General features: G+C 46.7%; 1 protein-coding gene across 1 annotated transcript; it reads left to right on the forward strand.

Moving 5' to 3' along the window:
• Nucleotides 1–256: 256 nt before the first annotated feature.
• LOC115310375 lies at nt 257–21,591 on the forward strand. Its single transcript, XM_042286711.1, has 4 exons — nt 257–308; nt 9,438–9,556; nt 14,188–14,307; nt 21,541–21,591. Exons 1-4 carry the CDS (start codon nt 257–259, stop codon nt 21,589–21,591), a joined length of 342 nt encoding a protein of 113 aa, XP_042142645.1.
• The last annotated feature ends 5,961 nt before the right edge of the window (nt 21,592–27,552 follow it).

Genomic DNA, 27,552 nt, shown 5'->3' on the forward strand with positions numbered 1-27,552 from the left:
GCGACTCATTCCCTGAAGTTAAAACAATTTTGGAAGATATGAGGAAATTTGTAAATATTTAGTGGAAATCACTGATTAGATAATGCCAAGAAATCCAAACGGCATTTGGTTAAGAATGTAAAATAATCTTAATATTGGCAATTTAGGAAAAAGAAGCTCGAAATATTTGAGTTTATTTTTTAATCAGCGTATTTAATTGTGTTTTTTTTTTCAGGACGACGATTCCCGTGATAGCGTTTCACGTATTAACGTAAAAATGCAACTGACCCTCTTCATTGTTATTGTTACCTTTACACATTTGTCTTGTGGTAAGCATTTACTGAATACCAATATTTTACTACTTAGTGATATGAGCAATGCTCTAAGAAATTCGGAGAGTCTACTTTCCCGCAAAGAATTTGAAAGATCCATTCAAAAACACTGAACATGACGCTTAAACCTGCTTAGTGTGACAGTGCAGACTGTATTTTAGGCCTAAATATATTTTAAGGCTTGTCGTTCACCAAGCCCTCCCCCACGTAGATTGTGTGACGACCATTGACAACCGTGGTCTGATTGGTTCGGTTCCAGGAGGAGAACTACTCGTGCATTTGTTGCTGCGCTTTATACTCTAGGTATCTATGTACAGTGGGCCAATTTTTTAATAATATCAAGCGAGCGTCGACCGCCTTGACGGTCAGTGCCGTGCCGCGGAGGCTTGCGGCGATACGGGAGAGATTAGGCGCTTGCGCACAAAGTTCTTTCTGGTGGGAGCGTCGTCTGCTAGGCTCTTCCTTTGATCGCACACAGCCTCTGCTCCGTATACACCAACTCATCTCTGTGACGTCACGGCGCGGTGGTGGCGCGTCGGTCGCACTTCCGGTCTGGGGCTGTGGGCAGAAGTCCCCATGCCAGACGTGTATTCCTGCGTTGTTTTGAAGGGAACCAGACAAAAAACTGCCTTCTCGTCGAAACGCCGGGACTGGGGCCGTGCCAAAAGAGTCGAGAAAGATTTGAAGGCCAGTTTTTACGTGCTGGGTTCGTCCGAGAATCTGGATATGTGCCGTGAAAAGGGAAAAGCAAACGCCGACGGACAACGATTGCTTGGGCGGGAAGCACTTTGAGTTGAATTCACGGATACTTGTGGTCATCAGATTTATTTGTTTTATTCCAACATGGACGCCAGAAAACCATCAAGTTGTGCGGACCATCTGCGGACTACGTTCAGTGCGTCTGCAAGTTCAAACGGCCGCCTGATCGTTCGAACTGTCGTCTGCTCTTTCAAACGTTTCTGCTTGTCGTCTGCTCTCTTAGACGACGCCGGCCTGTAGATTAAATGTTGGCCCGGTACTTGCTGTACGAAGTAAGTGCAGGTCTCAAAAGACTTCAGTTTGAAGGTTGGTAAGCAGGCTCGATGTAAACAGTAAATACAAGGAGATGTTGATCATTGTTGCGAGTGGCGGTCACTGACTTGCTATGCCTAATTGACTTGGTCCGATTCTGCTTGCGATTTTCAGAATCGACGTCGACTATCTCAACTACGGTTCAAGCTTTTGCAGCCCGGGCGGCGTCGCGACTGAAAATTGCGAACGAAATCTCATCATGCGAATCAGGTTTTAGCGTGCATACTGCGGCGTCCACGCGGAATGAATCGCCACATGTCACATTATTCACGCGAAGTTTCGCGGTGTAGCGAGCCTCGGTAATTTCGCTGACGCCGCTCAAGCAGTCAGACATCGCCAGGAAGACGTAGAATCAACAATTCGAATGCGAAAAAGAGCAGGGGGACTAACACCGACGCCGACAACATCGCATTCCAAAGGTTTGTTTACGGGCGACGGCGAACTTCTTGCCCACACCCCCATCGCGCATGCGCGGCGCCGGTGGCGTCCGCTAGGGGCGCTCCGGTTTGTTTGTAAACATGAGTTGGTGTATAGACCTTTGTCCGGAAGTGCTCTTTTTAGCCTCGACCGCAAGGAGCAAAAGCGAACAATAATCTCGAACCCAGACGCTCACGGGGAGGGGGGGCTGCGTCGGCCTGCGCCGCCGGTTCCCGTTGAGGGCTTCTTCGCTGGTGTGCCGACTGCCGTTTCGCCGGCATCGGTCCTGTTTACCGCGGTATGTGAGTATAGTGCTCGTAATGTGAGAGCCGTGTGTCCATACGCCACTTTGCCGTTGTTGGTTTTCATCTAGCCGAGCCAGAAAACATCTCGCGACGAGTTGACCGCGCCGCGAGTGACGAAGAAGAAGCAAACATGGCGACGGTTTGTGCGATTGCTTTGGTGGCTCCGGTGTTGAGTGTCTTCAACGTCCTCGTGAGAAGGTTCCCCTGCCCTTCGAAGTTATTGCAAGCACCACGAAAGATGTGGAATCATCGTCTCAACTACAAATAAACAGGCCTTCACGAGCAACAACGGTGCCGAGCAGGCGCTCGGCACATTTGTGTCAGGCTCACGCAGCCAGCGGCACAGTTGTGTTGGTTGTGTCGTCAGATGTTCAACAACGCCGAGGTATTTTCATTTATCATTTGGAATGGCTTCAAGAGTGGGAAATTAATCTATTTCGCGGATTGTTAACGCCGAGGCGAGTGCCCTCCGTTGCAGTGCCGTCGTCGCGCAAAGTGCAGAGAAAACCGGGTGGCGATGGCGGCGGTGCTCTTTGATCTTGCGCCGTCGGGTTCATGAAGTCCGGAGTAAACGTACGTACGTGCGTCTGCTGGATCGGTGTTTTGGACTTCCTCAAAACTCTTTCTCACGCGCATTTTCCTTGTGAAGCTTAGTAGCTCATTACACCTCATCGTCGACCGCGCTCATTTGACTACGACGGACGAGCCTGCGTGATGTGAATTTCACTGCCTAAGATCCTTGGTGTGCTGTAACGAGGGCTAATAAAATATCGCCGCGAACTTCTGAACAAACGAGTCGAAGTTTCGTCTGCTATCATAACTGATCGCCTGTCACAATATTAATCAGTAGCGTTCCTAGACTCCGCCCCCACAGGCACCGTGCTTCGTTGCCCGATAGTAAGTGTCTCCTGGTACCTCGTAGAATTCCAGCTCCCACTTCAAGTAAGTAGCATCCTTTAGAACTGGCAATTAATAGTTTCGAACCCAGACGCTCGCAGTGTGTGTTTGTGTGTGTGTGTGTGTGGGGGGGGGGGGGGGGGGGGGGACGCGTGCTAACATACTCGGAGCCCTCGTTTACGCCGCTTCGCAGCGGCAGACAAGGCGCCACATTACAAAAGAAAGCTAATCCGAGCTGTCTATGTAACTAGACCCATTCGCTAATCATTCGATGAAACGTCGTGGTCTCGTTTTCATTCGCTAAAACTGCGTTCGATCAAGTGAACGCCTCCCACTTATTTCGGCTCGGCAGAGCCGCGCTGCCGCAGAAAGGCAAGCAGATCGCGAAAATCGGTCTCAAACGTGCCACGAATATAATGTCGTATACAAGAAGCCAACAATCAAGCATTTGAAAGCTACAAGAAAGCGGTAGCGAAATATTTACTACGCAATGAACCCGGACTGAAACGCGGATGTCAAGGGTCAGCAGACACCGAGAACATCTAAGACAAGAAAGGTTTTCCCTTATTTTCCTTGATCGAGGTGGGTTCTCGAATGTTCACGACATCTTGCCTGTCGAAGAACGGGCCGCAGAGGCTTCTGGTGAAGACATCTTTCACGATGTGTCGGTGCATTCGGACAGCCTGCCGCATCCAGCTACCCAAAGCAACGCCGCCAACGCAGCCCCCCCTCCCTGCCTGCCAGTTCTTTCCGCGTGGTGGCGCGAGCGTAGATAAACATGGCGGCGCCCCGGAATTGGCGCGGACACTGGTCTATACCAAGGGAGCGCAAAGCGCTTGCAGTGTCGAGGTGCATCGCCGATACGCCCTTCCTCTTGGGATGCGTTCACAATCCCATTGAGTGTAACCTGTGTATCTCGGCTGTTGTTGCTATCTCCCTTTGTGCCACGCCGCCCAACGACATTCTCACAACACGTTCCCGTGGTTGTATAAGCACTTGAGGAAACATAAAAATGTGCGCGCGCCCGCTGGTTAAAGAAAAAAAAAATGAGAGGCGCTATCAAGCGGCTGCGGTGCAGCTTCACACTTGGTTACTGCGCAAAGGAGGCGCACAGCTGGGCACACGGCGGCGCCAGTGCGTCTGCCGCGGCTATGACGTCACTCCTCTGGAATGCGCAGACCGGCGAGGCGCGCGCGGCGGCGGTGGCTCCGGCGCGCCAGCTGTGCGCCGTGTGACGTCACTGCTCCTCGCGCATGCGCCGCACGGCTCTCCAGGAGCCACGCGAAACACCTCGGCCAGTGTAGCTCAGGCTACAAAAGTGTGACTACCCGGCTACATAAACTAGATGACGACAGCAGCAACGTAGCTGACAATACAAAAACCAAGCGGAAGCCCTGTCTATAGTCCGTTTCACTTTGTTTTGTACCGCAGCCGACGCTACGAGTCATCTTGGCCAGTCCATCGCTAAAAGTGTGTCGCGTGGCCTTCCCGTTGGGTACAACTGCACGCGGAAGTACGATGTCACGTGGCAGGGGGAAAGCATTGAATTATTTTTTATGGCTGGTAGCATTCGCTGCAGTGTATAGATCAATGCAGCGTTGCATTCAGTTTGACGTGTCACCGTATTTTTTAAATTTTTGTTGGTACTCACAAATAAAACGCAAACATAAAATGAAAAAAAGAAAAAAAAAAAACTAAGCTCGAGATGAGGCGCGGTTTATGCCACGCCTGAGCAGTATCACGCAAGCAAGCGCCCTTCCGATCTTTGTTTAAAGGCGGTCAGCTTTGCCAGCGGACAACGAACAAGGGTGGTGTGCGCTCATCGGAACAGCCTAGCAGACGACGCTGTCGCCGGAAAGAGCTTTGTGCGCACGCGCCTAATCTCTCCCGTGTCGCCGCATTCCTCCGCGGCACGGCACTGGCACTCCCGGCGGTCGACGCTCGCTTGATATTATTAAAAGCTTGGGCCACTCTATACGCATGTGGTGGTTGCTTGGGAACAGATTACTCTGCAAGGTCTTAACAGATTGCCGCGATTGGGTCTCCCGACTGTTTTGCGCGGAAAGTAGACGTCCCAGATTTCGTAGAGTTATAAAGAAGTAAGAAGTAGTCCAGGGAAGCTCACTAACAAGGTTTATTTTGTGTTATGCCGTCAAGCAATAACCCTCGGCAAGTATGTTTACTAAATATGTATTTTTAACCTGTGTTTTTGATGATCGTAGATTTTAGTGAAAATGAAAGTTTATTTTAAATTATTTTGTAGAAAAAGAAACCTTAAAAATGTATGGGTTTCCAGAGTGGTAAAAGTTACTCTTAAAAAATGTTTGAGATGCAGCTAGATGTTAGTGTAACCCAGATGTAATTGAGCTTCAAACACAGCTGCAACTTTGTAGGTGCATCTCGTTACAGTTACAGTTGCGCTCAAAAATACTGAATGGTCCACCTACCTCTTAGTTTCCAGGGAAGGATAAATAGCGGTTAACTAAGAGAAACAATAAAATCACGGTCAGCTGCTATCTTTTTTAACCAGAATTGCATTTTAACGAATTCCAACACATATCTCGTGAATACGCAAAGCGTGGCGTAGCACATATTTATTTATTTACTTCAGTTACACTATAGCGCCCTCAAGGGCGCTATAAAGTATTTGAAGGTTAGCAGGGTTGGGCATATGCAAAGCACTTGTTCCGCAGATAACCTGCCAAACGTTCGCGTGTTGACGCATGATCAGTCACCCCACACGAGGCTCCGTCGCTTCATCCTGTAAACTCCTCAGCGCGTTGTCGAAAAAAAAGGAAAAAAAAAAAAAAGACGTAAAAGGGGCCAGAGGCGACGCTTTGTAAAGACGCGGCGGCACGTACTGAGAAGGCGGATGTTGAACGTGAGCGGCGGCTGCTTTTCTCATAAAATACAGCTCTGCGCATGGCGGTTTCATCAATATATTCAAATAAAAATTAAACATCTAGTTTTTTTACCTGACAGAAATATTTGAATGTCTCATATGCATCCTTAAGCATTGGCTTTGTTTGAATGTCTCGAAGACGTGAATCGCGATAGTCAAGTTGAGGGGGCTGCAGGCCACATTAAGGAAACCTGTCGGCGATATAAACACAGCATGTTCGTCAACAAGCGGTCAGCTTGATGGTCGTTCGCTGTGTTGCCTCGCATTATTTTTATATTTTGCGAACATCTGCACGATATTGATGACAGTGACGATGTTTTGTTTGAGTAACAGCATATAGGCGAACTAAAACGAGAAACGAATTATGCCGAATGACACATGTTGACCGAATTGGCGGCTAAGTCAATTTTGGACCGGAAACATACCGACACAGATGGCTCAAATTGAAGTGTGTCCCGACAGTAGGTCTTGTATTTTGCGTAGGCATTCGTCTAAATCAAAACTTGGCCGACAATATTTAACGGTATTCAAGCTTTATGTGGAGCTGAAATAATGCGGTATTTTACACGCCACTTTGGAAAACAAGACTTGATAATTTCTTAGCTAAGAAATTGACTAGTAATAAAATTGAAACTTTCCGGGGTGATTGGACGACGTCATGAAGAAACAAAAAAAATAAATTTCATAGTCACTCGGCAAAAAGACATGAAATTAAATAAAAATAACAATGAAAAGACTAGCGATGGCGATTTAATGCTTATGATAGGAGAGAGTTCACGTAACCATGAGTTACGACACCTAAAGATAATGAATTCTTAGTTCCAATGAAACGCAAAAAAGGCAAACATCAAAGAAATTTTAATAATAGGCTCATTGGTAGCTTAGCCTGACGTTGCGGTAGAAAATCTTAGTTATATATCGAGCTAGAAACCTTCTTTTTGTGCAAGGCTCGTCAAAGTAGAAAAACGCAACAATCTGAGTTAAGTTCTTTCTTTGGAACATGTTGACGCTCCGCCCATTCAAAATCACGGCGAAATAGCTCACGCGCACTTTTTGTGAAACACTTACTTTCTCATGGACGACGGTCATCCCCCAGCAATCTCTTGCGAAAGCTAGAATAGCTCGTAAAATCGCATTCCTGTGTCGGGCGCACGCTTACGGAAGTAAAAAAAACAAAAAAAAAAAAAAAACATTTCGGTGTGTCCCCGTGTTCTCTGCAGTGGGTGACGTCACCATCGTTGCCCTACTTAGTACGATTCGGCGAACAGATCTGCTGCCAGGTGAACACAGCAACATGTTTCTCGCGACTTACTCCCACCGAAATTCGTGAGGATTGCCGAAAACATAATGCATTTGTCTCGACAAAAAAAAAAAAAAAAAGCTTCCTCTGTTTTTTTTTTGTGTACGGATGCTGTAAGGGTGCTCAGTTGTCAAACCCATGTTTAAAGGGGCGATGCAACGACTTCTGTACTTTGCGGAAATACCGCTTAGAACGGATTCCTGACCCTGAACTCTAAAAAAAGCCCGTGCGTCTTCTTTCCCGCACAACACTCGGAGAGCCAATCACCGCAACTTACGGAGGCAGCTCAGCGAATGACAATTCCGAACATATGTTTAGACCAAAAAACGCAGTCTGAGTTGTGACATTAAGCAATGCAAAACGTCACACTCACATTGCTTAATGTCACAACTCAGACTGCGTTTTTTGGTATAAACATACGTTTCGGCATCGTCATTCGCTGAGCTGCTTCCTTAAGTTGCGGTGATTGACTCTTCGAGTGTTGTGCGGGAAAGCAGACGCAAGGGCTTTTTTTAGAGTGTAATAACCTATGAAACACGCGTTCGTTTTTCGCCACACCCACAAGAAGTCGCAGAAAAAAAAATGACGAAAAACGAGCAGCGTTCATTTCCTCAAATCGCAGCCAGAACAAGCGGCCACGTGATCTGGAGCCGATTATATTCCGCCAATGTTGATTGAGCGCTGGGGTTGGCCAAGCACAAGGCAGGCGCTGAGTTCCGGACATTGTTATGGTTCGGCTATTGTCGTCATTGCAGCGATTGGACATGGGCCACTACCCGAATGCTACTCGAACTATCAATTATCACGAGACCAAATCGAGTGTCCACCCAACGCTGGGGTACAATCTATGAGCCGCATTCAAGTATCGCCACAGGAGGGTGCTGCGATACCCCCAGTTACATCATCAAGTTATGCGAAGGAAGGAGAGATGGAATGCTGGGGGGAGGGGGGAACACTCGGTTTTGTCCTTGAAATCACACCGGAGTTTCTTGGCCAGTGGCGTTGCGTGCGAGTATCCTTGAGTCCCACTACTGCCAGTAAGCTCGTGTAAAGTAAAAAAACATTTTAATTGAATATTGTTGCACCACCCCTTTAAGAAAAACTGGAAACAGAGGATGGCAGTGAACAACGAAACGAAAATTTCTTCACCGCGTGCACATTTCTCATCAAGGTGATACCGGGTACCACCCTTAACGCATCGAATTCTTAGACGACTATTGGCTGCAGTGTATTTTTTTTGTAATCACTATTGTGACAATAGTGCTTGTGGGATTTGGCAACGCTTGGGGTTACCACGAGAACGATCAGGGTTTTAACTTCAAGCCCCCCTCGGCCGGGATCTTTCCTTGATCAGTATTTCCTCTACTAAAACATACCGATCCATTCTCGGCTCTCGTCGTGTTTATGCCTTAGAATTTACCTGAACGTACTGTGCGTATGAAAGCAGGGTACGTACTTTTTGTATAGATGGAGAAGTAATTCGCAGAGCCAAGAAAGTCACTTTTTGTGTCCGACGCATGACGCTGCGGAACCTTTATTAGTTTGATTGGCAGGTGAAAGTTCGCCTAATTGAATAATCATTGTCAGCTCTACATTCGCCTACTCTATATTCACGGCAATATTCCAAATTTTGAGGTTTTCGGCACATTTGTTTTCAACCCCTGATAACCGCGACTGAGCGAATTATCCATTCCCAAGAGCCAATTCCTACCTAGTTTGTTTCGTAAATTCAGTTGTGGCCCTTCCCTCAAAGGAAATTGAATCATTTGGAAAAAAAAGACATAAATATCTCATAAATAAAATTTTTTGTTACTAAGATTTGCGCGTACGATTTGGCAACCCGCTCAAATTTCAAATGGTTTTCATCAGTAGTGGTGAGGTGCGTCATTAAATATATATCTTTTTTTTTTCTTTTCAAGATTGATTCTTAAACGTGACAAAATATTGTTTTCATAATATTTATGATGTATTCTGCGTATATACGAAGATTTTGGTCAAATGAAATATTGTTATCTAGATATACGCACCCCCGTTTTTAAGATGTATAGTGATGCATATTTAAACCCTTTAGGCATTAGTATAAATTGTTCCATCGAAAGGGCGGGTTTGTAAATGAAGGACATCCTGCCAGAGTGCGTTATGACGGGAGGAAACCAACTAAATGAAATAAGTTGATTGTATTTTTAAAGTTAAAGTTTTGCATCTCAATAAGCCTTACAATGTATTCATTCCAGAGGAACGATCGGAATACATCCCGGATGTCCATGAGCAGTTGGAGTACTTGCCACGAGATTGTAGAGACAATCTAATAAATCAAGCAGAGTACAAATGTATGCAATCATACAGCCACAAGGTAAGCAACTCATTACTTTGGAATATATGACTGTTACTTGCAGCGTTTCTAGATCGACTCATTTGGCAAGGTTCCAACTAGTCAGATTCTGCCTCAACTTGAACGACATTCTTCACCAGAAAGTTCACCTTAGTCGCCAGTGCATTAAAACCTTCTTTCACACTGCGGCGCCTGTCCGAAACGACACCTCCGAACGCAGCCTCAGTGGGCAAAAGTGGTTATGGTTCAATTAGCTGGTGATTAAACTTGAAAGAAGTGGTTCAGACGCTGTATTCAATCGTTTATGCAGGTCAAGTGACCCAAATGTGTGCCCGGTGCTTCGAAAATAAATTATAACTACACTGACTTGACCACTGAAGTAACAAATTACCATTTAAAATTGCTTGCCGTGAAAAGTAATTAAACTTAAACGTTGTTACTTTATTCGACTACTTCTGAGTTACACAATCACAATCATCCAAGACATGCAAGGTTTGCTAGACTCCCCAGGAGCTCCGCCGATTTTTGTATTGTCTAATTTGGCTGGAAATTGGCAGACCGCATCAATAACCGTTTATCAATAGCTGCTAGCCAAAATATTTTTTTTTCAATTTGATTATATGTTTTTTTTTTATTTACACGAGCGCTGTCAACTGTCATTGCTTAAAGAACAGTTAACTCAGTCGCGATCGTGCGGATGTTTCACGGCGGCGCCAACTCTCACTGAGCCGCTTACGATCATTGAGTTCAACTGAGCTGTGCTACATCAGTTATCTGGGGGAAAGAGGGGAGGGGGAGGGGGGTGGGGGTTACATCAATTCGCCCTTTTGTGGCAACAAACTCAGTGGCGCCATCTATTGAGTTGTCGCGGCATACTTTCGGTTCAGGTATATGTCTTAACTTTTTGCCCATACTTTTTTTATCATAGGAGTGAATTAAGTCTGACAGTGCTATAAGTGCCCATTTCCAGACGATAGCGCGTGTATTTGATGTGGCAAATTATGCGTAACCCGCGGTCTAGCTCAGAACCGGAAGTAGATGGGGCTATTTGCACACATGCGCCACCACGTTTCAACTCCCGCGACAAAGAGCGAACAGAGATAAAGATGCCGGCTTCCGCCATATTGCCGCCGATGGCCAGCGCCAGCGAAGCATTTACTATTGCGGAAGATTGAGGGAGGTATCTGGAAACTATCGTAGCAGAAAATGTTAGAGACTTCCAGCAAACCTTATCAGCGTTCCGCGTACCGCACTAACGGAGCCTTTGAAGCAGCCCGATTGATACCCTGACCGTGGAGCGCGCGCTAAAAATCATGCTTCAAACGCTGAAATAGTGCGGTACGCGGAACACGGGAACGTTTTGCTAAAAATCCCTATTGTCCGGAGAGATATGACTGGGGTGCAGAGCTACCGCTAAAACGATCACGGCACGTTGCGGAAACGCACGCTCAGAAAGCGCGGCCATTGTGATGTCGGTGCCGATAAGGCTTTCGTTGTGTCTCTCTTGCTCAAAATTGTGTTAACCGTTATCATTATTGTATCTTTACTTTTAAAATAAAACAAAACAAAACAATTACGTTTTGCCAAAACGGTTATAATGAACATAATGTGCGCATATAATTTATTTGCGCCGCGTAAAGAAATAAAGCTATGGGACATCAGTTTAGCTTTTATCTCGGTTTCCACGGGATCGAAACTTGAGGTTGTTAGGCGTGTGCACCTTGTTACACTTGGTAACACCGGACAACTTAGTTGAGCTCGATGACAGTTGTTAGATGCCAGCGATCGTTGGCTCAATGATCGTTGAAACGGCCCGTGTACAGAGGTATCACATGACGGTGTTTTATGCAGAGGTCGGCATTTTAGGTCGCCCTCACTTACTCTCACCCTCACCTCAGCCCCTCACCCCCATAGCTCCACTACTCCCTCAACCCCTCACTCACCCTCCCTCTCGCACTCACCTTCAGTTCTTCACTCACCCTCACGCACTCGTTTCCCTCACGCCCCTCATGGCCCTCACGCGCTCACGGTCCTCACGCCCCCACGCCCCTCACGATCCTCACTCACCCTCACATTAATAAATTTTCGGGGTTCAGAAACTCACCCTCACCTCACCTGTGAAGATGAGGGTGAGTGAGGGTGAGAGAGGGAAATCATGAGTGAGGTTTGCTGTGGTATGCCGCCAACAAGCAAAACGCCGCCCGTTCAGCGGCGCCTCGCTGTCTGAAGCGGCGAGCGAGCGAGCCCCCGACCATTCCGACCCAGCTTCCTTTTTTCTCCCCAACGTAACGAAGAAAACGGCCAACCAAACGCTTGTTACGCAAACCGGGCTATCAAATAGCGCCAAGCAGCGAGCCTAAGCTCGCGCTAACCGAGCAGACGAGGAACTGGACAGAGAACGAACTCACAAGCCGAGGAACAATGGAGAGCCATGACCGGACTGGAAGCGCGCGCTCTCTTTCTCTTAGAGAGCGCGCGCTCCCAGTCCGGCCGTGGGAGAGCAAAAACAATGACAAACAAAGAAAGAACAACAACAGCAGCTTGCATGGTGCATGGTGCCTGCTCCCTCCTTTTCTAATGTATAATACCGCGGACCCGCTGGGGTCCGCGAAGCCAATTTTGGGGTCCGCGAAACCCTCGCATCAACCTTCAACCCTCCCCCCTTAACCCTCCCCCCTTTTCATGAAAAAAAATGTGCTTTTTTTTTTGTCGAACCTGGCAAGGTGTCGCAAGCAACTGCCCGTAATAAAGGGTACACGCCGTTACCATCTATCCAGTCACTCATCCTTTTACGTGATGTTCCCCACTAGTCTTGTTTAAAACACTAAAGGATGCACTTTTCACACTGCAATTAGTTGTCTTATTTTACACCTACCCCCTTTACCCTTCCCCCGCTAACATAGAGCCCCCCCCCCCCCCCCCCCCCCCCCCCCTCACTTTGGCGGGTCCCCAAGGGGTTCCGACACATCCATGCCTGGGAACCACTGTACTAAATTATAAAATCAGAAACCAAGTGAGGGAAAAAAGCGGGGGGGGGGGGGGGGGGGGGGGGGCGGGGAGGATGTTGGAACGCGCGTGTCATACCATATCACATGAGCAGCCTCATACCACAATCCCTACAAGTACCAGCAGTGAACAAAACAGAACAGCTCAATTAAGAAAAAACGACGGAGAAAAAATACTGCTCTGCAAGCTGCAGATCGAAATTTATAAAGTCATTCTCATCTTCTGCCAAGGATGTAGCGTCGGTTGCCGTGGTGTTTTCCGACGCATCGTACATTCGCACCGTCTAAGGAGGTCTTCTGTCGTTGAGTTTGAACCAGGAAGAATTCACTCCCGGTTGAATGGTTTTTGAAGTTTTCCCACAACACCACACCAAGCATGTACATCACAGGCGTATATACCCAGTAAAATGCACCCCATAGTCTACTTATCATTCACCACTTTTTAGAGGCGAAGCTCCTTAGGGTCTAGTCTTGTCCATCCGTCCGGCGTCCGTGATGACATCGATTGCACTGCCTCCGGTATCGGCCCAGATTATAAAAAAAAGAAAAAACGTACGCGCGCACGGGGGTTTGAACTCAGGACCGTTTGCTTACGTCTTAACCACCACGCTGCAATCCAACGTCGCATGTAGCCGCTCAAGGTCTATACAGGAGAGGGCGCTGCGGTCAAATGCGTATATAATCGCATTAAACTTTGCATGCATTGGCTCAACGTTTATAGACGAGAGGGCGCTGCGGTCAAATGCTCAACTGCGTAGGTAACCAGGATTCATACCACACATTCTCTTTCTGACATGGACCGTGGAATTAAGCGGTGGAGATGCGTTCCCATAGCTTCTAGCGGATCCAAGCTGATCCGCTAGAAGAACCACTGGCTCTGCATTTCACCGACCATAAAGCAGGAATAATGAAGTCAAAACGCAACCCGGAACTCGGCACTACCTATGAAAAATAAAATCAGTATCATCAGCACCACCAGAGCTTCGCCACAATCAACACCATTCACCACGTGGAGATGCGGCATCTTTTTTCATATTCTGCGAAAGTTACCGTATAACGCATACATAAGGAATAGACGGAATTAAAGCATAATTTTTTCTTCGTTAAGCTTAGCGGGTAAACGCTTCCTACTCCATTTTGCGGTAAAATGTCTATTGCTAAATTTAGTGGCTAAGAGTATCCTTTGCCTTTTCCTGAGAAATGTATCACTCTAAGTTTAGTGCGAAGTGTTCTCCCGCTAAATTTAGCAGAAAGTTTACTTACTAAAGTTTGCTACTGAGAACCGACGACTGTGAGAGACGACGACGATCGCACATCACTATCTGCTGGGATTGCGTTTTAGATGCGGATACCGACATATATAGAAATAATCTAGCTCTCAGATTATTCTCGCAGTCGTAAAGTACACTAATAACACAAGAATCAAAATGGCCTTTAATGCCTTTGGGATATAGGACCATATGACTGCAATGTAGATGCAAGTGAATTTCCCAAGAAAGAAAGGTTTGCCACAGAAAATTAGTTTCTTGCAAACTAGCGGTCACGCGACCTTGCTTTTTTTCTTTTTTTTTTCTTTAAGCCATAGCCTCAATTTTTACGCGCAGAGAACCTTGCTGACCGATATTTCATGTAGTGTCCTTTTTTCAGCTTATAGAGATTAAAGATTGCCAAGTTAAATGTGGAAGCGCAGACGAAACCACTGGTATGAAGTTAACAAGTAGCCAAATGTTTCGTATGAAGGATGGCACCCCTTGTGGTCACAGTAGGGTGAGTATTATCAGAATTTCTGAGCGCCAAAGTCATGCGATCAAGCGATTCCATCTAAGCGGACAGATGTAACATTGTAGTAGTGAAGATTAGTTAAAAACACTGTGACGAAAATTACTTATTGCACTCCTGCAAAAACACTTTCGAACAGAGAATTCGCACATACAAACACTTGCATAGAGAAACGGAAGTTGGATGTCCGTGCAGGAATGTGCCACCCGACGTCCTGCCGTGACGCCACCTCAGGTCACGTGGCTCACCGTTTAATGGGACATATTGATATGGCCATGTATAAATTACGTACGTAACGTTAGATCTGTAATGGCGTGACATCCGTTCGTGATGCACTCTTTCATGCACTCTAAAGTGCGCCCCCAGATATGGCGTTCAGTGAATACCCTCTATGCAACAAGTTCACAGGTGTTCCTGTTCATGTTACAGGACATAGTTAACTTTGATGCAACATTTAGAAGAAAAAAACACTTTACACCCATTTAGCAGGGAAACATTCATGCTACATTTAGCGGGAAATGGATGTACACTCCGTGCGCGGGTCATTCGTATATACACTCTAAGCCCGGTCCCACTTAGTAAGAGGGACATTTCTTCGATTTTTTCCCACTTAACTTTAAGGGGGGCGACAGACCTCTTAATATTACATGGAGATGCTCCCTCTTAATTAAGTGAGACACCACCCCTCTTAAAGTAAGCGAGGCGGCGTCTCCCTTAAATTTGAGGTCAGAGTCCCTTAATTAAGAGGGACAGTTTTTAGATATTTTCTTCCTTAAATTCGGAGGGACGGTGGCCCGCTTAAAATGCAGGGGCATAGTCCCCCTTAAGTCGGGGTCACGCTGCTTATACTTCATACAAAATACATTCTGCAGACATGTTCCGAAACGAGTCGCCTCGACATCCGCGCTTCGTACGCCACGAGGTAACCAATCAAGAGGTTACTTTCTCACGTGGCATACAAAGCACGGATGTCGCGGTGACTCGTATTGGAACATGTCTGCAGAATGTATTTTGTATGATGTATAAACAGCGTGACCCCGGCTTTAAGTTACCTCTGTTATTGTATCGTACAATTTCTGCTCTTTCGTGTTTTGAGTGTAAGCTGACATGCTGCACTGCACTTCTCGCACTTTTGCTGATATGGTTTAACCAAAGTATGTGTTAAAGAAAACAGTAACAATCTTTAAGAGTAAACACTGTTTTATTTGCCATGACACAAGAAAATATTTTGATATGTCTTCATCAAAATAATAATTCTATAACGATGTTCTGGTAGCTTTTACGAATAAAAAAAGACTTAGAACGACGCCAGAAATCGGCGTTTCTTGGAAGCTATCACACAAAACATTTCGTGCTGCAGAGTGACTCATTTTGCCTATCATAAACAACAACAATACAATCGTGCTGGAAAAAAAAAAAAAACTTTTTTTAGCGGATAACACAAAAAGAAAAGTACATTCTAAAAAAAAGCCCGTGCGTCTACTTTCCCGCACAACACTTGGAAAGCCAATCACCATAACTCTCGGAGGCAGCTCAGCGAATGTAGATGCCGAAACATATGATTATACCAAAAAAATGAGTTGCGACATTAAGCACAACAAGCGTGATGTTTTGCATTGGTTAATGTCACAACTCGGACTGGCTTTTTTGGTCTAATCTCATGTTTCGGCATCGTGATTCGCTGAGCTGCTTCCGTGAGTTACGGTGATTGACTTTCCAAGTGCTGGCTCGGGAAAGTAGATTCCAGTGCTTTTTTTTTAGAGCGTAGTTACCCACTTCATAGCATTAAAAACTAATTATTCGGCGTCTCTTGCCATCAGCAGAAACTCAGAATTTCTGTTGTTATTGAACGGCCATAAGCGATTTTATGAGCTTCTCCGACATAAACTGAATCGAAACACTTTATTTTCAACGAGCAGACCCTAGAAGAGTCCAAGGGTTTGTCCACATGCCACGGGGTAGGAAAGTACCGTTATGTAATACACCCATAAGCACATGACTAGTGCCCCCTCCATAGTCGTGCTAGCGGTGAGTTTCACTGACCAGTTCCCAGAAACGATCCCTTTCTCCGAAACGAAGAAAGTCTTGGGTCTTGGAACTTTTTCGTCACGGTAAAATCGTCCTGCAAGCAGCAATTCTTAAAAAAAAAAAAAAAAATTGCGTCAGCGTCAAACTTAGATTTCTATTTTTGCATTCGCTTTTTCACATACCATAGGTGATGAAAGAACTTCTGGCCAATCGAGACCGGAGGATGGTCTTAATGTTCAAGAATGTTGTTGGGTTGTCTCCGCAGAAGGCCCCTTTTACCTCCTCCAGGTTTCCCAGCATGGTGACGATCGTGTTATGGAACCGAAGTTGTGCATCCACCTTTAGCTGAATGAAAGACCATATTGTTTTCCTTTAGATACAGAGGGTGGGAATTAGAATAAAGGTAATTGTTAAGTGCTGAGTAATCAGGAGTCGCTTACGGAAAGCACATGCAACGAGTAGCTTTACTCTGCGATCGTGATGGCGGCGTGACCGAATGTGCCTGCATGCGCAGGCACGTACACTGTCTGATGTCGCAGAAGAAGACGAGGGGCGTGTTCTTCTTTTTCCATGTTATGCCGGACATAACACCTCCCCCCACTAGACGTCATGTCCATATCTTTGAGGTGGTCGCCGGTCTCGGGAACTTCTTCGAGTGCCTGAAGTTTCAGGCTCTGCCGGCGGCACAACAGGAAGCGATTCCTCGGGAATAGCAGTTGTGCTGTTGTCCCTGATGGTTGTCGCGGGTTGCGGAGCCTGGTCATCACGGCTGTTAATGTCCCATGCGGGTGCCACAGCTGTCTGTGGAGGTTGATTATGCGATGCCACTCTTCGCGGCCGTATATGGTTGGTGTGCCGGCGAATTGAACCTTGCTCTACCCGAATCATCCAAGTGTTATGCCGGACATAACAGTAATGAAGTGCTTTCACCTGTTATCAAGCAGGCGATAGGAAACAAATGCGAAAATAAAGTGCAAACAGTTCAAAGATTCGGAACCCAATCTGTATGCGATGAAATAGCGAGTGACATTAGCTTATGACGCAACTTCTGCTACTATTAATTTTTGGTACGAGAATAGACTGCAGTTTTAATAAATTTACGAGAATCAATTGTTTCTGTATTACCAAGACAAAACGAAAACGCATTTAGTAGTAGATGAGCTTTAGAAGCCCGATGTGCTTTGGAAAGCATGGATTGCATTTGCGGCTCGAAGCTGCAGAAGTGATCTAGCGCATGTTTTAGAAAGCAACATAATCACATAAAAAAATACATTTCTGTAGATATTTCGCCGCAAGCCATTCATTTTTTTTTTTTTTTTTTTTTTCAGAAGCAGTGCATATGCCAACAGAACGTAAATAGAGCCTACCTACATACCGGAATACAAAAAGTTAACAATTACCGAGTTCGTTGTGAACCGTGTGCGGGTGGCCGCAGTAGGCTCACCACTCAGGGTGGTGCGTTCCACCGTGCAGAGGGTCCCGTTAGAGCTCTTTACACGAGCAATCCGAGCGGAACCCCCGCCTGATTCCCTTCATGTCAACGTTCGTTGCCATTGCCTCACTCTGAAAACAAGATTGTTAATAACGGTCAGTCATTTAACGCCCACAGTCAACGCACTAGCCCTAAAGCGCATAAGAAAGAAAAGAAAAAAAAAGCAAACTTTTGTTTATATATTTTTCGCGGATGCACGACACAGAAAAAAAAAATATTCAGCCAGCTACAGAAAACAAAGAGCATAATAAACATCATAAATAAAATCTCCAAAAACAAAAACATGGTCGGCGCCAAAAAAAAAAAAAAGCCGGTAGCTGTGCCGGCACGACCGTCAAAATATAAAGAACAAGACAATACGCCAAAGAAATACAAAAAAAAAAAAAAGTGTACTCCCTGGCCGCCGCTACACCCTTCCCCCAGACGCCGCGACGCCGACGCAACGCGAACACGCGAAGAAAAAAAAACCTTTATTTCTTCTTTTTGTTTTGTGCTCGTCCAATCCCCCTGCCCTTTTCACAAACATACACACACATTATGGGTTTTTACTCGCCGCCCACTTGAGAAAAAAATGTTCATAATCACTGCAACGCTAACGACGTCTACAACATAACGTTGCAGTGTAAATTGCTGTAATGAATTGTGAAGGCAAACAAACGCAAAATCGCCAACATTGTTTCTGTCAATCAAAGCTCTCGGGCGGTCAACTTCAAGCATTTAGAGTGCACACCGAGAAAGAAATCGGCGAGCCAAGCTTACAAACACTGACTGCCCCAGCTAGGGCGCCTTTATGTTGGCTTTGCCTTAGGGAGGGTGATGCCATCCTTTGTAGTACTCGATGCCGACAGTGTACGCTCACGGATAAAATACCAGGAAATTGCCGGTAATAAAATGCCGGCGTAGCACTGCCAAAGTTAGCAGCTCGAGCTGGGAGAAGATCGATCGCGCGTTCGAAATTGAAAAGTAGACAAGCGTCGGACAGAAAATGGTCTGATATCACCAGCTTAAGACAGACGCGTACACATTGGGACACCCTAACCCGCTAAAAGTGTTTTGTGCGAAAGACAGCCCTGCGGCTCACGGCAGGGCAAACGATTAGCGACGCTTTGTCCTAGCTGAACGAGCAGATCCAGGAAGCGACCGCGTCCGCGGACTACAGCTGAACACTCTCACTCTACATGCAAAGCTCGTGCATCTCACGGCCAGCGTGAAAATATTGATGGCTCGTTATTCCCACCCGCAATGCACCCAAAACAAAAGCGCCAATATGACAGGATTACTCACCCGAAGGAAGTCAAACGAGCAGCATGACGCTTGCGACTCTCTGGCAACGACCGTTTCCAGCTCTCCGTGAATTGGCGCGAAGCCTTAGCACCGTCTGAACTCTTTGCCGTGGATTAGAGCGCCTGCCCCCCTCCTCCTGACCGAACTACATTGGTCCAGTTAAGAGGGACCGGTCCCCTCTTAATATGAAGGGACACGCGTGAATCTTTTTGTCTGTCTTTCCTGTTCAGAGGGACTAACGAAACGGTTTCCTTGGTCTCTCTTAATATGTTGGTGTCCCTCTAGATGTTGCTATTTTATTTTTCAATTTCCCTCTTAAAAAGGGCTGTCCCCCTGAAAGCATTGTTGTCCCCTCTAAAATCAGAGGGACAGCGTTTTTTATGAGGGACCGGTTTTAGAGTGTAGGACAGAGAGTGCACAACGACATGGAGCTAGAAGCGGAGGTATGGTGATCACTTGCTATAGCTTCTTCCAGCACCCCAGCACGGTTCCACGCTTCATGCTTCTGTGTCACCATCACCATGAAATTATCATAGAACTCGCAGCCGTGACATGAGACTGCCCTCTGCACTGTATTTGTGATTTCGAGCTCCTCTCGCCCTTTTATCCTCGTCCACATTTTCTTGCCAGCTCGGCGCAGGGAGCGTTTGCAACCTATCTCACCGGCAGGGCTTTGAAAAAGTTTGTTTTCGCCGGACCTGTCAGTCGCCTCCCGCTTATCTAGTTACCCCACTCTCTATGCGATCTGGGCGATAGTATGTTCAGAAAACGAGATCACATGTTGCAAGACTCACGGTTGACTGGTCTCACGAACATGTCGCTTCCGCCTTTGTGCCAGCTTTTTGTGACTAGACCATAGGAGCTCAAGGTGCCACTGCTACCGGCACATTGATTATCCTCTGCTTGGTTGTCGCGAGACCGCTCTCGCCCTGCGCGATGGTCACAACCTACCGCAAAACATGTCTGCTTTGCAGGGACGTTTATGGAATACTAATTTGAAGGTGTCGATGTTCACGTGTTTGACTTTTTGTTTTGTCAATACAATCTCTCTAAACCTACAACAGACTTTACATTCGTATTTGTAGGGGTGATCGGTGACACGACTATGTTGACGCTCTGAAGCACATGTAGCACGCGCTGACGCGCTGAAGCACACACCTCGCATTGTAGAACGTAGGCACCCTGAGTTCGATCCCATTCCCTGCCCGTCTGGATCTGGATGAAGATATAGTGCTGACGTGCGTTGGTGTATCAGTAGTGCCAGATGCATGTTAAAGACCCTTGGCTTAGGGGGCATGCCACGTCAGTCGGTAAGCGATTGACGGCATTTTTACAGTGCTGTACTTTTTGGCTGACTATGACAATGCCAACAATAAAAAAAAAAAAAAGATTGGTTACCAAGTGGGTTAGCGCACACCAGCTCGGAGCACATGGAGCGAAAGCTCGCGCTGCAGAACCCAGGGATCCTGGGGTCAGTCCCTACCCCTGCCCGTTTCGATCTGGATGAGCATCGTACCGGCGTGCGGTCGTGTATCACGGCAGCGTGGTACACGACAGCACGCCGACCAGAAATTGGCGGTTGTACCACACTGGCTAAATTGTTCATCTACAGCTGAGACACCAGACACCCACTGGGGCAGACCAACTTAATTCCGGCTGTATGAACATACACGCAACAATTTGCTTTGTTTTACCCCAGGCTTAAGGTGGTACTGCGGCGAATAAATTTTTTTATCTACAGCGTGTAAAAATGTTGTCATAAGAGAAAAGACAGACTAAAATATCGCTTGGGTTTGCGCTAGTTGATTTTTAATTATATTTTCGTTAGTTTTGCCTTTTGTGTGTGATTGTCGTCCTTCTTCGTGCCAGAATGTAAACATTAGCACCGCAGAGCAAAAAATAAATTAACGCTTTCTAATTTAACGTTCAATTATATTTTGTCTGTGATGTTACCCCTGATCCTTCGTGGTATACATCTTTGTTCAGAATTGCCCCCGAACAAAAACCCTCCGTCTGCGTTAACATTTGATGCCATAAGGCCTTAACACAACAATATTATGTCAAATATGTCGCATAGATTTCTGAACATCTTTGTGCTCTGCCTGAAATAAAAATAATGACGTTCGGATGCTTGCCGGAATAAACTCTTTTTTCTAGAGGTTTAAGCTTGAGCAGCATTATCGGTATTCGACAAGCGTACGGTTTCTAATGCCGCGACAAATCTTGCCGCAATACGCATATGCACTGTTTCAAGTACACCCACAGGTCATTAAAAAAAGTAATAAACAACTACGCTAGTATGAACGTGTTGCAGGTTTACTGCATGCATTCCTAAAACAATCGATTGAGTAAAATTGTTTAATGACATATTGTTAAACGTTACTTGTTTTATCAACTGTTTTTTTTTTCTTTTATAGGTATGCATAGGGGGACAGTGCGTCGACACATGCCAAATGACCTTCGTATAAATCTATGCTTAAAAGGGCGGATATAACCAATCTACGAACTGGAAACTCGTGTCTTTAATGACAATCCGCAATCTCGATAAATATATAAATAATCCTTGAAACTGAGATGTGCAGTATTACGTTTCCACAATCACTTACGCAGATCTGAAATAAACAGTTAAAGGATAAACAACTGCTTGGTGTTTTCATTTTGTCTCTCTGAAGAGCTACAGTTCACTTGCCATACCTACGAATAGTTTCAGGGTCGAGCTTAAAGTTCCAGCAGACTGCAACATACCATACACTGTATGGGTGCCGCTCCGTGGGATTTAGTGACCACGTCCATTCACTCAAACCTTTTAAAGTAAAAATGTGTTATATGGCTGACTGGTAAACACTTCCTGTAACAAACTTGTAAAATAGAGACTTTTTGCTAACCGTTACCGTGTTCTGCGTATCGCACTACCAGAGTCATTAGACAGTTTTAATATAACGTTGCTGGCTCTTACGTACGCAATACGCAATGGTATAACGTACGCTAAAAATGACCTGCTCGGACCGAATTTAGTTGTGCGTTACGTTTTCGAGTGAACGCCGCGCATGATCTTGGTTAAATTTGCTAGAGCCGTAGAATTCCGCGTGCTTATAGCGCAACCATTCCCCTGGGAAGAAATATTGAGAAAGAAAAAGTGTCCAATCATTTTATCTTAGATTAAACCAAGCCACAGCTGCCTCGTCAAGCGCGCTTTTCTGCGGGGTACAGAGGCTACGAGTACGAGTGCGTAGCCAAATTCGATCACGGAGCCTCCGTCAGTCGTCCCGTGGAAACGGCACCTTTTATCAATGCTATCGCGGAATGAAATTCATGACCCTGATCTCCAGTGCATAGAGAGAACTTCGGCTATTTCTCTTAAAGTCGTTCGTCCGTCGGCGATGAACTGTGGGAATAGGCTTAGCGTTGAGCAGATCGCAGCGTTGACGCACACTGCGAGCGGCGAACATTTCCACTGTGCACTCCTTCAGCTGCACGGCGATCTGATTCGACCGCGGTAGGTCCCAGAAAGAATCGCCGAGCTGAACGCCACGCAATTTCACGTAACACAGAACTTCGAAAACACTAGGTCGCCCTTGCTGCGCCAGTCGAGGCAACCGCCATCTTGAACTGGAGCTCTCGTTGGGTCCGAGATCTCTCGAGAGTGTACCGCAAAGCCCGCTAGCCAGCAACGTATAATCCCCAGCGTTGTGTGCGTACGCAATACGTTAGCCCTTCTATTGCGTTCTGCGCATGCCCACTCACGACCCCCGATCTCCTTGCGTACGCAAAGCTTTAGCGTACGGTCCACTAAAACTGTCCTTTGAAGCATGCTCTTAAGCGCGCTTGTGCGGTCACGGTATCACATGGGCGCGCGCTTAAAAGCATGCTTGAATAGAGCTATAAGCTTTGACTGCATAGCCAAGAAACGCTGTCCCTGAGTAGCAGGAACCGGTTAATTCCGATTCTTAGTTTTATCATTATTCCACTTTATTGCGCCACCATTTTAATACATATATATTGCCGACAACTTTTGTCACCAGTGCATACTCCTGTCGAGCTTCGGTACCACGGTACTTGTCCCCGGTATCCCCGGTATGCTAAAATCAACGTCACTAGAACATCTCAGTTGAAAAACTGCCATTGAGCCTGCTTTGAAAAAAAAAAAAAAAAAAAAAATAAAAATAAAGACTTCTACAATTCTTTGTAACGCCCAATTAGAGCGCAGCTCCTGAGGAGGAGGGGAGGGTACGGAGAGGAGGGTATGGCCCCCCTCCTCATCCGTACCCTCCGCTCCTCCTCTGCTGCTCCCCTCTCATTCACCGGGAAATGTTCGCTAAATTACCCGCTAAATTTAGTGGGAAATTTTTTTCCCTAAATTTGGCGGGGGAATTTTTCTACTAAATTTAGCGAGGAATTTTAGCGGGGAAAATTTTCCGCTAAATTTAGTGGGGAATTTTCCCCACTAAATTTAGCGGGGAATTTCACCCGTAATGCAACGCGCGGTGACGTCACGACTGACATCACTCGTGTCTTTCCTGACGTCACACGTTACGTCACGTGTGACGTCATTATGAAAAACGTCCCATAATGCAACGCGCGGTTATGCCGACGCCGACGCCGCTCAAGCCAGAAACGGGCGCCTAAGAGCTGCGCTCTAAAAGTGACTTCGATCCGTACTCGAGAACCGCACTAATGGAGATCGCAACGCCGCCATTTCTCCCGCAGCGACCCATCCCGTCTGCATGTATCGGTTCAGGTCGAGTCGCGCTAGCGCCGGTGGCGCCATCTCACATTGCCATTTCGCAGTAGCAATATAAATGAACCTTCCTGTTTTGACTAGTCGCTAAAGGATGGCGCTGTTACCGTATTTAGTTTGGTCGCGGTGGACGCGAGCAGTCTGGGTTTCAAGGGCGAGTTTTCCAACTGAGTGTTTTAGTAACGTTGACTAAAATCAAATGTTGCTTGATTTGAACGGTACGTGGTCGCACATGCGCAGTCGGGCCCACGATAACTGTAGTACGGTAACAGTCTGCTAACTGTAGTACGGCACGCAGAACACGGTAACGGTTTGCTAAGAGACCGAGCCTCACACGAAGTGCAGTGCTAGCATTCGGTTGGTACTCGGGCCCACACTGACTGAACCCGAGTCCCAGCCTAAGGTTAAAGCAGCACTCTTGTCTAATCGGCTCTCAGCGCTGGCCTCCGGTGAGTTTGAAAAGAAAGAAGTAAACTTAAAGGCAAGGTCGCATGTCTGGATAACCGGCCTTTCTCTGTGGCAAAGGTACTTTGTGTCTGGAAGGAACAACCACACCAAAAACCAAAGGTAAAAAGGTCTTTCTTTTTGCTTATGTAAGGCTTGTCTGGAATTCTGACTTCAGTGGACGAACCTCTGGGTTCGTGAAAATGCCGGGATTTAGAGTTCCAATTCTGTCCCTCCTACGCTTTTTTTCTTGCCTCTTTCTTTCCGCTTTAAACCTTTCCCTTAATTTCCCCAATCTTCTCCTCTGGCACATGGTAGCCAACCGGTACAATGACCCAGGATAATCTGTCTGTATTTGTGTTCGGCGCGCTCGCACATAGTGAGTTTTGTGTGTGTGTGTGTGTGTGTGTGTGTTTGTGTGTGTGTGTGTGTGTGTCTGGGTGTGTGTGTAGGAGGGGGCTGTTCAGGAGGTGAGAGGGATTAGAGCAATTCGACAAACATATGCTTCGTATGATACAGGGAGACGCGAAACAGCAGGTACAGAGCTGAGGAATGATACCGCAAGGGATGGAAATTCGGCGTTCCATACTCCCGCCGGAGAGCTGGCTTTGGCAGGGATTTTTTTAAGATACGCTACACACTGCGTTGTGTGCGTAGTCGAGGCGCAAAATGCGTACCATGTTCACACGTGCAACAGTACCGCAAAGAAATCCGCAGCATATCTTGTGTTACCACAGCCTTTACCCAACACCTTCTAGAACAATCAATGAACACACACCTACACATAATAAAATGAGCGAACAACGTTACGAAACTGTTGAAAAAAACAGAAGAGAGGGAAGACGCTGAAACACATATCTGCCTGCATGAAACTTCATCACACTGTAGGATGGCATCAACTCAGCAATAGACATTTTCGAAAAATCCAGGATACCTCCTGGTGAGGCCCGGCCCGGGGAATTGTGGGTCTGTACCGACGTACGCTCGTACCGACTCAAACGATTCGTATATTCTGGAAGCGGCACGATTCGTTATCTCTCACCACCAGGGTAGCTAAACTCGTCGAGCACAACTTTGTGTCCGAAAGTTGCGGAACGCGTTAATTGGACTCTCGCGACGCTGACGTCGAGCCGAGCGAGCTGTCAATCATCCAAGCTCTCTCGGTGCTCAAATTCCAGCGAGAATGTAAAACACAAAGTCGTAGCGAGCTCCATCGAAGCGCGTGCGAGCAACACCGTGGTGCCAGCCGATTGAACGGCTGCACTGATGACGTCTCGCCCGAGTGTCCCTACATCCCTACGCCGCGTTACAGTCAATAGGGAGTTTTCGTAGATCGTTTTCGCCGTCCCGCAAGGCCCTCCGCAACCCGCTACGATAGCGGGAACTCCACAGTCAAGGCTATCGGCGCGCAGGCGCAGTAGCAACTTCTTCGTTGCGGAAAGCTTAGCGGAGGGGGCAACGCGGTCTACGAAAACTCCCTAATGATGCGTAGATTGTACCTAGGCGGCCGGAAAATACTCTGAACTTTCTCGTCGCAAGATCGTCGTTTGTGGAAGTTACTGGTGACGACAAAGTGACGTTTCACAACTTTGGGAAGGAGTTATTTGAGGCCAAAATCTTCGCTTCGGAATCGAGGCGAAGATTGAACTTTGTGATGTTGTGGAGCCGTGCGCGGTGTACGCGGGCGGCTTTGTAGAGCGCATCTTCCGCCACCGTCAACAGCGCCACCGGGGTCACCCGCAGGCGGTTTGTGTAGAGACGTCGGTAATGTCTGAGAGATGAGGGGAAACGGGGGATAAAAAAAAAAAAAGCCGAAGAATGGGAAATAAAAAAATTAAAGACGTTTACAAATCTTTGTAATGCAAAATTAGAGCTCAACTCTTGAGGAGGAATAAGGGAGGGTACGGAGAGGAGGGTATGCCCTCCTCCTCCCCTCTTCCTCTCCTCCCCTCCTCCTCCCAGTCAGTTTCTCCGCTAAATTTAGCAGGGAAAAGGACATCACATGACAATCTAGCGGAGAAGTGAATTGGCGTTGAAGTCACGTAGCTGGGAATTGAATTGGTGTTAAGGTCATGTGACGTCAATTTCGCGCTAAATTTAGCGGGCCGGTTACGCCGACGGCGACGCCCACGCCGCGAAACCCGGAAACGGGCGCCGAAGAGCTGCGCTTTAAAGAAAGAATTAAGGTACGACACACACACACACACACACACACACACACACACACACACACACACACACACACACACACACACACACACACGCACACGCACACGCACACGCACGCGCGCACACACACACACACACACACACACACACACACAAATAGGAGTCTCAAGAAGGGCCGTAAAAATTGTTCCCTTATGCCCCTTGCCCCCTCTTTCGGCGCAACTGGGGGAGGGGGGGCTAAATCCCCCCCCCCCTCCCCATCCTCCTGTTTCGACGACCCTGCTTAGAGGTGTTCCAATGAGCAATGACGAGGAACAGCACAGCCTGCAATTTTTGAAATAACGGTTCAAGAGATTCTGGAATTAAAACGGCTCGCGTTCCATGAACTCAAGAGTGGCCATGACAGACTTTCAAGCGAAAGACTCGTGCCAGGGCACGTATATAGTAGTGTGCGGGCGCGTTCAGTGACGTCATTTTATAGTTGGTATTTTTGACGATGGAGTCAGGATTATCAGTTGTGAACGACAAATTTGATGGTGCGTGTTCAAATAGACGATGCCAAGTTTAGTGTCCTTGCGTTCTTGAAGCATCACCGCCAATATTGACAAGCTGACATTACTTTTATTTCCTTATTTCCGTTGATAAACACACTTAAACCCAAACTGACTGATATTCGAATGTCTACCATAAAATGATTTTATCCTGCCGATGAAGGGACAACTGCCCGGAGGCGAAATTCGCCGGAAAGTGGACAATGGTAGTCGGCTGGTTGTGACGACTTTAGTTGTGACCTAGTCACGTCGGGAGATAAATCAAAAGAAAGGCAGGGACGTTTTTTAGTAAATTCTGCTTTATCGACGGAAATAAGAACGATACCAGACTATCAACTTCGACGGTGTTGATTTTAAAATGCAATTCCCAAGCATCCATCGTGCTTTTTAGAGACCATCAAACATGACGGTCGCAGCTGATCATCTTTGCTGTGACGTCATACGTAAGAACCACGGTCGTCTCCGCGCGCTCTCTAGTGTTGCTCTTGTTCGGTGCCTAGGGAGGCGTAGGGATTTTTCGTCCCCTC

The sequence above is a fragment of the Ixodes scapularis genome, unplaced genomic scaffold (genome assembly GCF_016920785.2).
Source record: "Ixodes scapularis isolate PalLabHiFi unplaced genomic scaffold, ASM1692078v2 PGA_scaffold8__174_contigs__length_109621045, whole genome shotgun sequence".
Taxonomy (NCBI): Eukaryota; Metazoa; Arthropoda; class Arachnida; order Ixodida; family Ixodidae; genus Ixodes; species Ixodes scapularis.